Source organism: Pholcus phalangioides, unplaced genomic scaffold, assembly GCF_987345545.1.
Source record: "Pholcus phalangioides strain wild (caught in Gottingen) unplaced genomic scaffold, Ppha-v1.0 ptg000011l_1, whole genome shotgun sequence".
Taxonomy (NCBI): domain Eukaryota; kingdom Metazoa; phylum Arthropoda; class Arachnida; order Araneae; family Pholcidae; genus Pholcus; species Pholcus phalangioides.
Window position 1 is genome coordinate 60,602,355 of NW_028301604.1, and position 17,001 is coordinate 60,619,355.

General features: G+C 33.2%; 1 protein-coding gene across 1 annotated transcript in view; it reads right to left on the minus strand.

The window, feature by feature from the left end:
• The window catches only part of LOC149080647 (follistatin-related protein 5-like), a 185,969-nt gene that overhangs the window by 61,160 nt on the left and 107,808 nt on the right, over positions 1-17,001 (minus strand). Inside the window, exon 3 of the mRNA XM_089239816.1 lies at positions 8,621-8,741. Coding sequence (XP_089095942.1) covers positions 8,621-8,741 — 121 coding nt within the window. The remainder of the gene's footprint in view (positions 1-8,620; positions 8,742-17,001) is intronic.

Sequence of the window (17,001 nt, forward strand, 5' to 3'; positions counted from 1 at the left end):
ACGCTGCTTCGTTCGCCTGTGGGAGAGAGGTCACATTATGAACCAAAAAGCCACTTGGAGATAGCTCGTCAATCAATGAGACAGATTTTCACGATGAATGTAAATCTAATCGTATCGAAATTATAATCAATAAACCGATAATTTTCTTATTTGAAATCTGATTATTTATAATTTCTGGTTAGTTTGAAATTTTGATGCATCCAAATTCAAATTTAACCATGAAAAACTAATTTGTAAATAACTCAAACTTTATCCTGTACAGTAACTTGATGACATTATGCCGTCTTCAAGCGCAATGTTTACATTTTGATTGAAAATAATTCATTCTATATTTTTTTTTACTGTGTTGTATCATGTTTATATTTTGCTTTTTCTTTATTTTCATAAATTAAAAACAAATTGAATTCAAACAGATATTTATACTTCAAACAATATTTGAACAATTGTCTTTTAACGGGAAAACGGGGGGGGGGGGGGTAGGAATTTGATCATGGTCACAAGCGGCCACAGGAATGAGAAATGGTTGAAATGGGGCCATGGACAAAAAAAGGTTGAGAACCGCTGCTTTATTGTAAGTAATGAAATAAAGTAAGTCTCATCATTTACAACTATGGTTTCTACATGAAGACGTATAGACGATGAACATCACTTAAATATACAGAGAAAATTACAGTGGAAAAGAAACGATATATATATATATGCATGCTTGTGTTTCAACGAGTGTCTTGGCAGATACATTGGTATCTTTCAGTAGAATAATAGTTTCTTTCTACGAATGTCGACTCGGTTTCAGTTGGATACGTGTTGCAATACCTTTGTAACATTTTTTTTCAAGACGTCAACAACATGTATATTTTTATTTTTCATTCAGTGGATCAGATACAGAAGAAAAAAGTCACATTTCATATACTCTTGCGGCTTGTAGAGATCTAGATAAAGCATGCATTTCCGTAAAATGTTTATCTACGGATCTCTTTTCCTCTTCAATGCTTCTTGATTTATCGAGTGTAAAAAATATATTCGGATGGAGAATTTCCTTTGGCATACATTTATTATTCGGAGAAATATTTTATTGCGAAAAATTTATGAAATGATTTCGTAAAACGCAGTATGTCGTCCCGAGCAGATTGAGTTAATTATAAGTTGTGTCAAAATAAAATGTTTTTTCTCATTTGGTCTCATTTTTTTCTCTTGAGAGAAATCTTAACAGTATTTTGTATTCTGAACGACAAAAAAAAAGTTTTTATGTTTGTAACATCGGTAAGACATGATGGAATATTAATAGGTAATGGATTTCCTTGCTGTGAATAAGAAGTGATATTCAACCAAGTACGATTTTTTTTTTCAATTAGTTCAAATAGGATAAACGGTGATGATATTTTCAGTACGACTCCAGCTGATACTTTTTTTTTAAACTCGAGAAAAATTAATTTCTTTTTATCAATCATGTTTTCATCAATTATGCCAACTCTACTAAGAATTTTACCAAATCTCTACATAACAGATGTAATTTTTTAACTATATTACATATTCTTATGTTTCAACGTGTTTATAAAATAAGTTCAGTTAATTTTTTTTTGTACAAAACTTATGCCTGAATATTTTGCAATGGTTTTTATAATCCGATGTTTAAAATGCAACATTCACTAAGTATGTATATAGCGATAGTTTGTGGTAAAAATTACTCACATTGTGAATAATAAACGAACTATAATATAATAAAGATACGTCATTTATTTGATTTAAGAGATTGGTAGTTTATTGTGTAAGTTTTCGATCTCTCATGTCTGTTGAATTCAGTTACAGCCTACAGTCTCTAGTGTCTGTCCATCATCGTCCAAGTTTGGCACAGTGAATGATCGTGCATCCAAAACTTTCACTCTGTCTAAAATATGAAGATACGCAAAACCTGCCAGTTAATGAAGATAGATAGAGAAACGAGCATGTCTCATGATGTTTTGACAAGTTATGGTGTCGAGATACAGCAATTTCTTAAGATAGAATTTAAATTTTAGATTAATAAATTACTGTATGACATGAATGTCGCTCTCCACTTGTTAATACAAGATATACAGAAGACTGGATGTTGTGAAGATATTTATTATTTGAGATGTTAATTTTTTAAGGAAGGAAAAAACTCATCTCTGCCTCTACCGGGAGTCGAACCCGGGTCCCTCGATTGCCGGACGAGTGCTCTGACCACTAAGCTACAGAGGAGATAGAGATTTTCCTTCGCTAGAGCGTATATATGCCGAACGGAACCGTGCAATGGACGGTGAAACCGATCAGCTAATAGCTCATGGACGACGAGCCACCAGAGGGCTATATATATGACATGAATGTCGCTCTCCACTTGTTAATACAAGATATACAGAAGACTGGATGTTGTGAAGATATTTATTATTTGAGATGTTAATTTTTTAAGGAAGGAAAAAACTCATCTCTGCCTCTACCGGGAGTCGAACCTTGAATGAGTTTTTTCCTTCCTTAAAAAATTAACATCTCAAATAATAAATATCTTCACAACATCCAGTCTTCTGTATATCTTGTAATAAATTACTATTTGTTGACATGCATGGAAGACTGACATTATGTCAAACGGCAGGAAATAACTTTCTGGTCCTTCAGCTAAAGAGCATAATGTAATTTAAAAATTACTTTTCGCTACAGTCCGTCTCAGAACAAGAAACATTTTTATCTGAAAAAAATATATTCAGATAATATGCACCATAAAAATGCAGATGATATTTCATACGGAATGAATTCATTTGAAATATAACTCAGTGCAAAACAAGTTTAGTAAGTTTAGAGTTAGCTAAAGGAAATATGCAATAATCTTTATGCCTTTATGACAAATAAAGAAAAAAAAATGAAAGTGATATTCTAATTCGTAAATCCACGTCAATACGTATTCTCAAGGAACTTGAGAAATCAATTTGCTCCAGTGCATTGATACCTAGATATTAGTCATGTCAAAACTCTTTCAGAAAGAAGTAAAAATTGTCTCAAAAGGCAACAATTCTGAAAAGTAATACAAATAATGCCTTGAGCTACGACACACAAAAGATACGTAGTTTTACCGTATTTGTAATCTCAAGAGTTGAAAACACCGGTAAGGTATAGTAGGAATATAGTAGACTTCATGAAGAGAAATATGTTCACCAGTTATGCAAAGATATGATTAAAACGACAGAATGGGTGTAGAGACTCGTCCATCTTACATATTACTTTTCTAATATAATAAAATATACCATAGCCCATGTTCAAAATTTCAGCCAATGGCATTCCAACATCGTATTGATATGAAGAATAACTACTCGCATTCATATGTAAATGATTTTAATTGAATTCCTATCTGCCTGCATGTTTTCAAATTATGTTCATGTTTCTTACAAATATATACATGTATGTATCTTGTTTTGATATTCAGTATGATAAGACTTGAAAGCACTCGAAATTATAACGTGTTCAATCTACGTAGATATGATATCAACTATATAAACAAGATACACAAATAGGATATTTTATCTAATAGTAGCATTGGAAAATACAATCTGATAATGAAAAATATAAAGAATATCGGAAATTGTTTATAATAGAGTAAACGCATGATGAAAAACGCATTCGAGAGATAATTTTTTTCTTTTTGGATAGCCATCTTTTTATTTCAAAGCAAACATTTTATAAGAGAAAATTTAATGTAAAATTCATATGAAACTATTATTGCGAAAACTTGAGAATTCTATTTAGCTGGTACAATGAATAGAAATATTGAGGTATCGATTACGTTTAAAATGTCATTTTGGAAGAAAATATTGATGTTTTTATTTTCATTTTTTACGAAAGTCTCATTTCTTGTGATTCTAAAACTGTTATATATTGTTTTGTTTATATAATTTTATGAAACCGAGATCACGTCCACTTTAGTGTTGGGTTTTTACATACAATTAATCTGTGAATAGAAACTTCGCGTTTGTTTTCTGTGGATAGAAATCAACGCGTTTTACGAAAAATGCTATTTTTGACATTTTCTTGAGCGTGAGACATGATTTCTCAAAATCTGTTGATTGCATCATTACAAAATTTTAATATGATATTTTACTAATTGTTAAGGTTATGAACTAAAATCTAAGTTCTATAACAGGCATTTGTCTAATTACAGTGTTTTATGCCCGATATGTTGAATGAAATTTCAAAAAATTCCCTCGTACATCAACAGATTTAGGTGTAACCTATGAGCATTCCATACAATCCTTTAAATTTTAGTTCATAGCCGGCATCGTTACTAGTTGAATGTACTGTGAAAATAAAAAAATGTGTGTGTTTCATTTGTAAAATTTGTTTGCAATCGTGTTTCGTAAACTGCGTAAACTTTCTTAAAATTTGACATAAAAATGACTTTTTCATAGAAAATGGTATTACCAGTCAAAAATTTATTATTGTCTTCATTATTTTGACATTTTTTTTGTCAAAAAATGTCATTAAAGTTTACTCCAGAACCATTTTATAGAAAAGTTTTAAGAAAGGTGATCGGATATCTTAACAGCAACAACAGTTATACAAATGCACCATATGGTTTTGTTATATGCGATACATATCGTGATCGTTCGTTTTTGTCCACGTATCTCAGAAAATCTTATATCAGAACGACATAAAATCCTCCTTTATTAAGAGTTCTTGAATGAATCTAAAAACTTAGGTAAAGCCTCATTCAGATTTGCGGCAGGATCTATACCCGTCATCTTATGATATCCATGGCTTATCCTAATTAGAGAAGAGTTCGTTTATTAGATAGAACCGAACTTAGCTGGAAAGCAACTGGGATGGATGCTTTCTGTCCAATCCCCTTGGTTATTACAGTCGACGGAAATGACATAGGAAACGATTTCTTTTTTTCTTTTTTTTTTGTTATCGCCCGACATCAGTGCTGCTTCTATTGGGGTCCAGCCGGTATCGAAAGTCTATGGCGAATCGATATAAATCCATTATTCGATATCTCGCAGCTGAGGAAAGGGATGGAACGTCAGAGTGAAAACATTGATTCTTTTCTGTCTATCGATATCGCAAAGTTCTCGTTTATCATCGTCAGAAGAGATTATGGTGGGCCGTGCGCAATAATCGACTGAACAATAAAAATTCCATCGGTTTTAGATTCGAAGGCAAAACCCTCCCTTATATTCTACGAACACATTCGTGTGTCTTATGAAATTCGTGATCACTCGCATAGGGATCGCGAGAAGAAAACACATTCGCATCCATCTAAATGCAAATTACCCCAAGAAGAAATTCCGCTTTTTGAGGAAACACTTCGGATTGAGTGGAAAAAGGACGAAAAACAAAAAAATAAAATACAAAAATTCGAATTATTATAATATTTTCTTTTGTTTATTTCTTGCCTTTTGCTTGTTGTCACAATGCACTCAAACTGATTTGCAATTTTTTATGGATTTTGGACAAAAAAAAAAATATATATATATATATAACATCACATCTAATGACGTTCGCTAAAAATAAAATACTGCGCTTTATATATTAGTTTTATTCCTTTTTTTAAATATATAGGTGTCGCAAGTTAAAAAAAATTGTAATGACATAGCGTAGTACAAAACAAATGATTTCTTTTACTTCAACAGTTTTATTTTTGTTTCGAAAATGGGATGTTCGAGTCACGTTTTGAGCATTTGTGCTCTGGACCCCTTTTCATTTTTTAGTGATGTCAAAGGAGAGTGATGTGTTATTAATCGCTGAAAATTTTTGAACTGATGCCAAGGTTGAAATAAAAACATTTTATTTTTCTTACGATCTTACTAGAATGTGCTGTCGTGTGAAAAACAAGACTTCAAAAAAAACACATATATATACACGCGCACACTGAAGACGTTGCCTTTTTACTCTTTCTTGGACTTTCTCAACTGTTATTTCTTGCCTTATTTAGAAAATGAATTGAGTGTGAACTCTGTTATATTTATTTTTGAGGTATTCGACTACCTTTTTTGTCACTTTTACACGCAATGGTACTAGAGTGAATTCAATAACATTTTTTGATAGAAAGTGTCTCAAAATGATGAAAACAATAATGAATTTTGAATGACCTACGGCATTTCATATCAAAAAGTCATTTTTATGTCAAATTTTAAGCCATATTCATATAATATTCAAAACGCGATTAAACTTTTTTTGTTATTTTCACAATACGTTCAGCTAGTAATGATGAAGTTTATAAACGAAAATGTAAAGGTTTGTATGGTGTGCTCATAAGTTATACACCCAAATTTTTGAGGTACTTTTGAATTTTTTGAAATTTTATTTCACAGATACCTTGTATAAAACACTGTAATTAGACAAATACATGTCTGATAGACCTTAAATTTTAGTTCGTAAACTTAAATATATGTGGCAAAATATATCAAAATTTTGTAATAATGCAATCAATAGATTTTTAGAAATCATGTTTCACACTCAAGTAAATTGTCAGAAATAGCATTCTTCGCAAAATGCGTTTAACGTTATTATTCATGGATTACTTATATGCAAAAATGCAACACTAAAGTAGACGTAACTTCGGTTCTAACCGTCATATAAACAAAACAAGGCCTGTTTTGGAATCACAAAAAATAGAAAGTTTCTTACGAGAAGTCAACAGTAGAACTTGGTTAATTCAAACTTTGGATATTTTGAACTTTTACAAACTTCTCTTGAGATTCCTATCTAATTTAGTTTTCACCTATAGATCAAAGTGTAACATTCAAAATTTAAATCTTTTTGTCGTGATTAAAAGTATGAAAAGTATCGGAAAGTTCAGATTTCAGCATGTTATTGAAAGTATATTTCCTTGATAGCATAAGAATGATAAGCAACATTGGGAAACAGTTTCGCAACGGATGATCTTTGAACATGGTCAAGAAATTCTGCAGTGATGCTGGTTTCAGAACGATGAAATAAGTAGCAGCTAACATCTATTATATTATAACTATAAATTGGTAAAATTTGGGAAACAGTTTCGTAACTGATGATAAAATTTCAGTAATTCATTATTATTATCCTATGTGAATGTTGAAGTTTAAATTGCAATTTCTAGTAATTTTACAGATCCAGAATAGGTTAATTGGATAATTTGAACTTTTTTCAAGTGACTTTGGAATTCGAATTAACCAAGTTCGACTGTATTTCTAAACATAAATATATGTGGTCGAAGCTGGACTTTATTCTGAAAGAATAATAAATTGTATTCCGCATAATCTGAAATATATAAGTCCACAAAATCTGAATATTTTTCCTACATTCTGATAAGGTACTAGAATGGCGCTGAGAAGGCTGGTAGGATTTAGTAGATGACGTAGAAAAGAGCCGTTCTTAACAGGAGAAAAAAAAGTTAGCAATAAAAGAGAAAAAACTACAGACATAAAGGAAAAGACAAAATGAAAGTAAGCTAGAGATGAACCAGTGACAAGATGGTGTTTGGATAAAGAGGCACAAAGAAGAAAAATATTGGTTGTGGCTGTTTTTTTTGCGTCCCCTTGAGCGCTGCTCGAACTGGAATTGCAACAGCTGCTCATTTCTCATTGCCACTGATCTGTGGAAGTATCTTTAGACTTACATCTCTATCGTATCAATTCACCAAGCATGCAGGAATGAGCAAAATGCATCTATACAAAACGTTTTGGACGTTCAAACATTTTGTGACTAAATATAACACTTCTCACTTGATAAGTGTTCTTCTGCTAAGTTTCTTCTACACACAGTGATACCTCGGCTTACGAAATGTTTGGCAAACGAAGGTTTCTTTCGACGTGTTACCCCGGCTAACAAATACGGATTCATATTTGGAAAAATTCGTACTCTTTACTTGTTAATACAAGATACAACAAGTCTAATATATATATATTACTGCCAAAGGCCGAAGTACGGCCAATTCAAGACGGGGCTGTTATGTTGCGAAAAATTTGTTAACAATTAAGTACATTACGGATTTATGGGGAAAAAATTTAAGTAATTAAATTTAGGTAAGCCCGAAATTTAACCTAGACACAAAACATTTTGAGGCGAAGCTAGTTTGTGAGCTCACAAAAATAATAATTGTTATGTATTTGTCGGTACAAATAATAATGAAATTAAAAAAAAGAAAGGAAAAAAGAAATACACATATACGTCTAATAAATATAAAGAAATAAGTAGCAACAGGAAAATGGAGTTGATTGAACTTGAAAAACTCGGCATTTAGTGGGGGGGGGGCGTATGCAAGATAAAAGAATATTACATTACAATGCCAAACAAATAACTTAAATTTCTTTGAGTTAGCACACCATGATTTTAATTCTTCAAATATTAACTGCGGAAGTAAATTTAATATTTTGGGAGCTAAATAACGGAAAACATTTTGGCAATGGATTTTATTTGGCCTTGGTATATGTACAGTATGACGTCTAAATAGTATTCCAGACGGAATACAGAAATTAATCTGAATAAAATTAGAGATTAATCGAATGTGTGAAATTAAGATGTTAATTCTTAAATCTTAATACATGCGCCAAGGGAAAATTTTATGATAAAATTGTTAAATCTCTCTCAGTAACAATGTTATATAAGATATAGTACATGTGTATAAAAAATCGAATCTCACCATTTTCCAGGTGAAGAGGTACTCGATCTGTTTCTCCGCCATTTCCCGAAGTTTCAAATGAACTACTTGAAAATGGATCGCTGTCTGTTAAGAAAGACAAATCCTCACTCGAATGCGTAATCTGAAAAATCAATGTGAATTAAAAAGGTCAAAGATCGAATTAAAGTATTTAGTGCAACCATATACAGATCTTGGCAAATCATTCAAAATTACATGATACACTGTATTATAAAAAAAAAACGTTAATAAATAATTCAGTTTTTTATAGCAAAATGTCATTTCACCAGCCGGGGGGGAGGGTTATTTAAAGCTCATTTATTTCGTATGTGAACTGAAGATAACTAATATTAATTAATATCTAGCTTGTTAAATAATCTCTCGCTCGATATTTAATTCTGGCGTATCAGTAATTGAGATATGCCTTGACTCTAAATAATAAGGCAGTATTCTCAGACAACCATAATTTTTATGGGCAGTATATTTAAATTTTATCATAATTATTGGTTTTTTTTTATTGCTCTTATTGGATTGTTGCATTTTTGATATAGTTTAGATATGTATTCGACATCCATATTTTTTATGGGCATCTTTTTTTTTCAGCTCCCTCGTTGGGTATTTTGTCTGATGTGGCATTTGTATTTATCTTATATGCTTACTTCTTATGATATGCTTATCTTATATGAAACTTTGTAGATCTGAACGGGTTATTAATGTATATGTTACGGTAAATATGATAAATCTGGTTATTATAGATAAAAAACCGATTATTATTACTTGCCAAAATAATCTCGGTAAGTTCGAGATAAATTTCCCATAAATGCATCTCTTTTACCGGCAATTATGCATAATACCCAAGAGTCGTTGATAAATTCAATAAATGCTAAAAGATCATCATTATTTTTACCGGCTGTTATGCATAACATCCAAACGTCGTTTGGTAAACATGATAAATCGTCCTGAATTCACCACATTTGCCGGTTGTTATGGGTAAACGTCATTTTGTATTGATAAATATGGCAGATTGATTCCATTGCGGTAATAATATATATTATTCAGATGACCGTACGTGTGAGCCGGAGTCTGTACCAGATAAAATTTACTCCAATTCAGCGGTTCTCAAACTTTTTTGACTCGCGGAGCCCTTTTAAGTACAAAAAAATCTATGGCGGAGCCCCGTAGGCCAATTTTTTAATTATTCATCAAAATTACTGATTTATTTTTACTATTTAAAAATATTTATAATTATTTTCTTAAATTTTACTGTATTTTTTATTTTCCTAGAGTGGACGCGGAGCCCCTGGAGAGTGCACAAGGAGCCCCAAGGGCTCCGCGGAGCACCGGTTGAGAACCTCTGCTCTAATTTAACAAATTTTTCCGAACATCACGAAATAACTCCTATAATCAACTGCTATTTGACAAATTCTGAAATCGGACTTCGATACAACGAACTCCCATTTAACAAATCTTACGATCGTACCCCAATATTACGAACTCCCATTTAACAAATACTTTGATTTAACGAATCAGAGAAAACCGATATTTTTATACGTTAAATCGATAAAAATCCTTATATCGGGATTGTAATCGACGCAAATATTTGCACAAAGACAGGATTTGAAGAAGTATCGTTAAATCATGGAATTCATTGAACTGGAGTTTGTTATATCGGTGTCAGACTATATTAATCAAACATACTAGACTCATTTGGGAATTTTTTTAAATATATATCAAATTCACCAATTACGCTAGGGTACAATGCATAATCACCAGTAAAAGTGATAACTTATTTTATCATTTATCAAATTTACCAATGAAATTTGGATATTATGCATAATCATCGGTAAAAGTGATAAATTTATCAAACTTAGCAAGTCGATCGGCGGTTATGCATATTAACCGGTTATTATGCATAATATAACCAATTTATCACATTTACCGTAACATATACAATCTTATCAAGAAAACAGTTATTTTCTAGATATTATGCTGAGGTGCAGAAGTAACTTTTCTCGGAAAGAAAGGTCATCTTGTCTCCACCGGGACTCGAACCCAGGCCCTCTGCTCTCCCTCCTTAAGAGGCTACTAATGCCTCTACTTCAGTGTTTCACGCCACAGTGCATGAAATAAAGAAGGCCGGGTCGTGTCTCCAGTGGTGCAGATGGTAGCATGCTTGCCCGGCATTCCAAGAGGGCGAGTCCACCTCAGCATAATATCCAGAAAATAGCTGTTTCCATAATATCTTGGGCTGAGAAAAAGCTATCTATCCCTATATACAATCTTGTTATTGTAAACAATCGTAAGTGGTGCTTTAACATAAAAGATATAATTAACATAAAGGAACGACATAAAGGATTGTCACTAAATACTCCAACAAACGAAGGAAGAATTGAATGAATCTGAATTTTCGTAATTCTTCATAATCTTTCACGTTGTGAGTCAAGCGCATACCTTTGAAACATTCCATACTGTTCCTTTACATTAAATAAAGAACAGGGGGTGATGATAGAATCATGTTCCATATTGTATATGTTTTTTTTCTCCCTCCTAAATATACATTTCACGCCATTCAAACGAGAAAATGGTTCCCCCTGCAACTACTCTGATTGCAGGAAAGACAAGAATAAAATAGAAAAGATTGAGAATGACATAAGAATGCAAATTTATGCACTGGTTGATGAGTTCCCAGAAGATACGGGAAGGAGGTTGGGGGTTGAAGGATAAGGGAGTCGATTGCAGAAAGAGACCGAAAGCACTCTTAGCTTACTCGCGAAACAGTGACATGTATGCGAAAGCTGATGTTCACCATGGGATGCTGACACGTGCTATTACATCCACAAGACTGACGCTTATCAAATGCAGCCAAGTTCGGAAAATGATAGTGACGCCCGCGCCTGTTCGCTTTGTAAAAAAATAATGTTCCGAACAGGAGGTTAGGAATGAAGAAGAGGGGCTTGAAGAGAAATGAACCCAACATACGCCAAGTTTAAAGTGAAAATGGAGAGAATAGCGGGTGGGAGAAATCTAAAGCGGGAGGGAACATCCTTACAATGTGAGAGAGTTTCGTAACACGTATTATTCTTTCCTAAAGTAACTCATCCCATTTCCCGTTCCATCCATTTCCCATGTATGTGAGCATTCCACGCTCTGTCTGTAATAATGCATATATTCTCGTGTATATGCCTCATATGTATATATATATATATATATATAGCCCATATACAGGGTGATTCAGAAAAGATGGGAAAAACTTTAAGATGTGATAGTACACACCAATGCAAACAATAGTCATCAAATAATGCATGGTCTAATATGAAGCGCGCGAGTTTCAAAACGGCCGCTCCGCAAACGTTACAATGACATTCTTGTTGGAATTTATCGGGAGAAAAAGAACACCATGCGCGCAAATGTAACCTGAGGAAGAAGAAGAAACCGTATGCAAATCTGGGTCCCAGTGAATAAAAGGCGCGGGCGCCAGCCCTGTGAAGTTATTCCTGCGTGCAACCGTTCTAACAGTTGTAACGTACGAGATAATTTCGGAATCACCCTGTATACTGTGAACTTCTCTTTTGCGGACACCGGTGGGTCACAAAATTTCGTACGTAAAAGAAAGGTGGCCGTTAATAAGGGGTTTGAAATGCATACTTTTATTACACGGGGGAAATTATAATTTGGCCGAAAAATAGGGGTGACCGCATCTGAGGGGTGTCTTTCAAGAGAGGTTTTACTGTACTAATTTGTTTAGAGCTGACATGTGGAATTGTGCCTGTAATTCCCGGAAATGTGGATTCAGTGCAATGTTACTGAAGTAGCTAAGAAGCCCTATTCAGGGTGATTCTAAATTCACGGGACAAACTTTAGGAGGTCATATAAGACACCTAAACAAGCATTTTTCGTCATAGAATGTGTGATCCAATCGCAGTAGCAAAGACATTAGATGTGCTTTTAGAAAGTACACTAGCACATCACCAGTAGCAAATATTATGTTTTCCAACGGATTTATTGCGATATGTGGTATGAACCCCATTCAAAGGTTCAGGGTTTGTAATGTGGTAAACCTCTCGTAGATCACCGTGCATAAAGTGAAATCATCAAGTGACAAGTCATTGTATTGTTTGCTACTATTTGGTGTAGCATAATCTTGATGGTTCTTGTGCCAATAAAAACCAAAATACAATTACATCGGAGGGAGGATGTGTTTCCAACATAATGAAATAGGCACATTTTTGCTGGGAAATTCTAAATTACTCAAACATTACATTTCGGCTATAATGGATTAGATACAGCGAGCCCATCACATGTCACCAGTCTCTTAGGATTGCTCTTTTCTCTTGATTTTTTATTGATAGCCCACCTACTGGGCATTGTATACGCGTTTTCCCTTGAAACTTTTGAAGCCAAAGTTGATATCATTAATGTATTATAAATGTACCATGAATGTGTTTTATTACATAGTCTGCACCGCAATCTTTCATATTAGACAGCATATTCCGTGACAAAAAATGCTTCTTTAGACGTGTTATATCACCTCATAAAATTTGTTCCACGAATTCAGAATTACCGGGCATACAAAAGGCCCACTCATTTTCTGTATAAGCAAATCTTTGTACGTTATTCACTATTAATTAGTATAAGTTTTTGATAATCCTAAAAATATCAATGTAAAGATAAATCCAATATGAATTTTGTCAGCTAAAGTACTTTTAGAACATAAAATCTAATATATCACAGTTTTCAATTCAGATACCTTTAAAAGAAACTAAAAAAAAAACACATGATCATCAATTCATAATAAAATACAAGTACTCTGTCTCGAAAGTTCTCACTCTCATTTGTAATGCATTTTTTATACAACACGTGATTTTATCTCATACGAAAGAAAAATATAGAACGATAGTTTGAGATAAATTTCAAATGATCACGGAAACATCAATAACTGTGATTTGTATTTTTTCCCAATATGCTAAATTCCAATAGTAATTTATTTAATGGGTTTGGAATCATCGGACAAAAGACGGAGATTTTATACTCTATATTTTTTGAAGACTAACAAAATCGTATATCAGTAAGGAATTTGCCATTTTTATTCTACGTTGATTAAATCATCTAAGACTTGGAAACTGGGAATAAATTGGAAAACTCGGTGTTATTTTCTTTTTCTGTTGAGTTAGGAAATAAACGAGTATATGTGTGTGTGGTAGTAATTTGGAAACGTTTTTTATTTACAATAAATGCTTCACAGCTGAGTAATAGATCTACTAATGTCTTGTGGTTAGCAAATTTAACTTCGGCTATGTGATTCTGGTTTAAATTCTAACTAAGACTATTGCCTATCATATATTCATCGAACGTTTCATAGGTTTTTTTTTACACGTGTGGTCTAAAGATTAGTTTAAAATAGCAAAACTGTCAACACGGTGAGATATTATAAGAACAAAACAAGTTATCATTAGAATAGCCCTCTAATATTCTTTCAAAAATCACTTTAAAGCTTCCTGTACAACATGCAGTTACTTATCTGAGAATGTTTCTAATTCTACAAGAAAGCATTTTAAGGGAATTTCAATATTTGTTAAATAATGTTTCCGAAAAACGAGAATAAATAGCATAAGAAGAGGAAAAATGGAAATTAGTAATTATTCTTGACCAAACAAACACACTCGACCCTCTTTTTCCCCAGAGAGAGTTTTTAAAATACATCATTCGTCGAGACCAAAAAAAAAAACAAAAAAAAACAATGATGCTTCCCCCTCGAATTTCAAGTTTCAGATAACGGAGAAGTTAACGCGAACAATTAGAGGAAATAATGCACATAGTATTCCACCGCACCTAATTCATTTTCATGCTCAGCCTGGTGTGAGAGTTTTGAGTAAGAAACGCGAAGTTTTAAAAGTTTAATGAGTTTCTATCTCCCCCTGTGTTCCGGCTTCATTAATACACAAGAGATTCCACAGAGGCTGTCACTGTCTCTCAGATTTTCATTTATCCGATGAGATCATCCCTTATTTACCGACCATAAATTAAAATAAAAAGAATACACTGCGATGGTTTATTCCCTGGTGTACGTACTCTTGCGCCCCGATGTGTTAAGGTTATTAGTCGATTCTATGAGTAGTACTTTTCTACGTTAAAGGATGAATGATTTTAAGAAGATAACCGATTTTCGAGTTAGGAATTTGTGTGTGATCACTTAAATACCTGCCTCATTTTCCGTTTATAAATTCTAGCCTCAAACACCATATTCAGAAATTAATAAAGCATTTTTCATTCTCACAGTAACTGGAAAATTTTTTTAACTTACTTAGAGATTTTGATTGACAGTTTTTGATAAAACAGAAATAAATGGCAGTTCGTCTTGTTTCTCAGAATTAAAAAGATATAAATGAATCGGTATGCCCCCGTTTCGAATTTGATTGATCATTTCCCGGAAGTATATCCTTCTTCTTCGCGCTTCGTACTTAAGGAGATTAAGATTTTTTTTCGCGATTCAGGTTCAATAACGTCACATAACACTTGATGATTCTACTCCAAATATTTTTGCATGGAATCTTATAATTCTTCACCTCATAAAATGCAAAAAATTCAATAAAAATATACTCATATATATAAACATACCGGAGCAATAATAAAATGAAATATGCACTCAGTTTTGTTATTTAATATTCTGTGCACTGTGGACCATCACAACAACGTCTCACGATCACACGTCTCCCACAAAGGGCAGAGGAAGAGAGAATTTCATCTATTTCTTTGTAGAACGACATTAGACGTAATGGGTTTTCCAGAATAATTGGAGTTTTCGCCTCTTTCTGCAGCAATCGATTTTCGTCCTCAAAGCTTAAAGCAGCCGAAGCCAAAGTTTTTAGGAGGCAGCGGGAACAAGGAAGAGCAGATATTAAAACAGACAGAATGAGACCATGGAACTCCGGCACGTCCCGAATGGCCCCAAAGATCACAACACATAAATTGTGCAAGAAAGGCAAGGCCAAAATAAATTCTCCAAAAAAAGTAGAAGGGAGGAAAAGAATAGGAGAGTTTTGGAGATCACTACAGAGCTTATCGAGTTGTTTGGAGTTACTTGAAAAAAAGAAGAAAGGACCCAGCTTGATGGATTACGCAGATGTTTATGGCAATCCGCATCCAGAAGTCCATTAACTGCAGTCGTATACACTAAAAACAAAAGCAATCACGGGGCTTTGCTTTGAGCAACTAAAGAAATATAACACTCCGGCCATAAGAAATCGCAATTCTTATACTTGAGGAAAAAAAATAATGTTTTATTATTACCCTGTTGGTTTCTTGTGAGCAAGCGAAACATTGTATAATCACAAAGTCCGAACTAACGATAGAAAAAATTCAAAGATATGGAAGAGAAGGTTGATGACTCCTAGCTCAAATTGTTAATAACGGTTTAATGAGAATGCGTAAGATGAATAGAATATGATGATGATGATCCCTCATTAGATGTTGACATATTCCAATTTGTATCCAAAATTTTACTGGAACCACTAAAGTGTGTAAAATAAGGGAAAACAATATCAGAGTTTGCAATTATTGTGACGCAATACTTTACTGTGCAGTCAATATTTTTGAATAAAAAAAATTTTCCGTTTAAAAATATTTGATTGATGTGCCTGAAATTTAAGGTTACATAGGAAGTGCGGGAATTATGGAATAGTCGAGTAATATGCAATAAGCGGTTTACTCCGCCTTCTGGTATGGCGCCCAAATGGAACAGTGATAAACTACAGTAATACTCCGGAGCTACGCAATAGGTGGGACCGAAGAAAACCACGTAAGTTGAATTCGTGTATATATATATAAGGCAGGGTACAGTTTACCATAGAAATACATATAACTATTAGTTAACTGGGATCAAGTTTTTGGAAGGAAACCTATATTTTTCTTTCTTACTATGACTAATGCAATGATACTTTTCTAAGGCTTCATAAAATGTAACTTGTATTGTAATTGCAATCTGATCCTGTAAAAAAGACTGTATTCCCCTAACAACTGTGCAAATAAAAGCCATGTATTAAATACTTTAAATGTTTTGATAGCACCTTGGCCCATCAAAAAAATATGAGCTGCTTGTGTTTGGTGGTAAGAAAACAACTTTCGGCTATGAGTCGAAATTGATTGGAAGCTACAAACCAGATGCATTGACATCAAACAGTCATTGTCATCACATTATTGAATCAAATTATTTTTAAAACTGTCGCTGGACTTGCTGTGACGTTTTTTGTAAAAATGGCAGATACCAAACAATGGGATTCCATTTTTAAATACTGGCAAATTTTTCATCTTTACATACTTTTGCCTTTCAAAAATCAGTGTAGTTTCATTACATATCACGTTCTGCTAAAACGATTGCTTACTTGTTA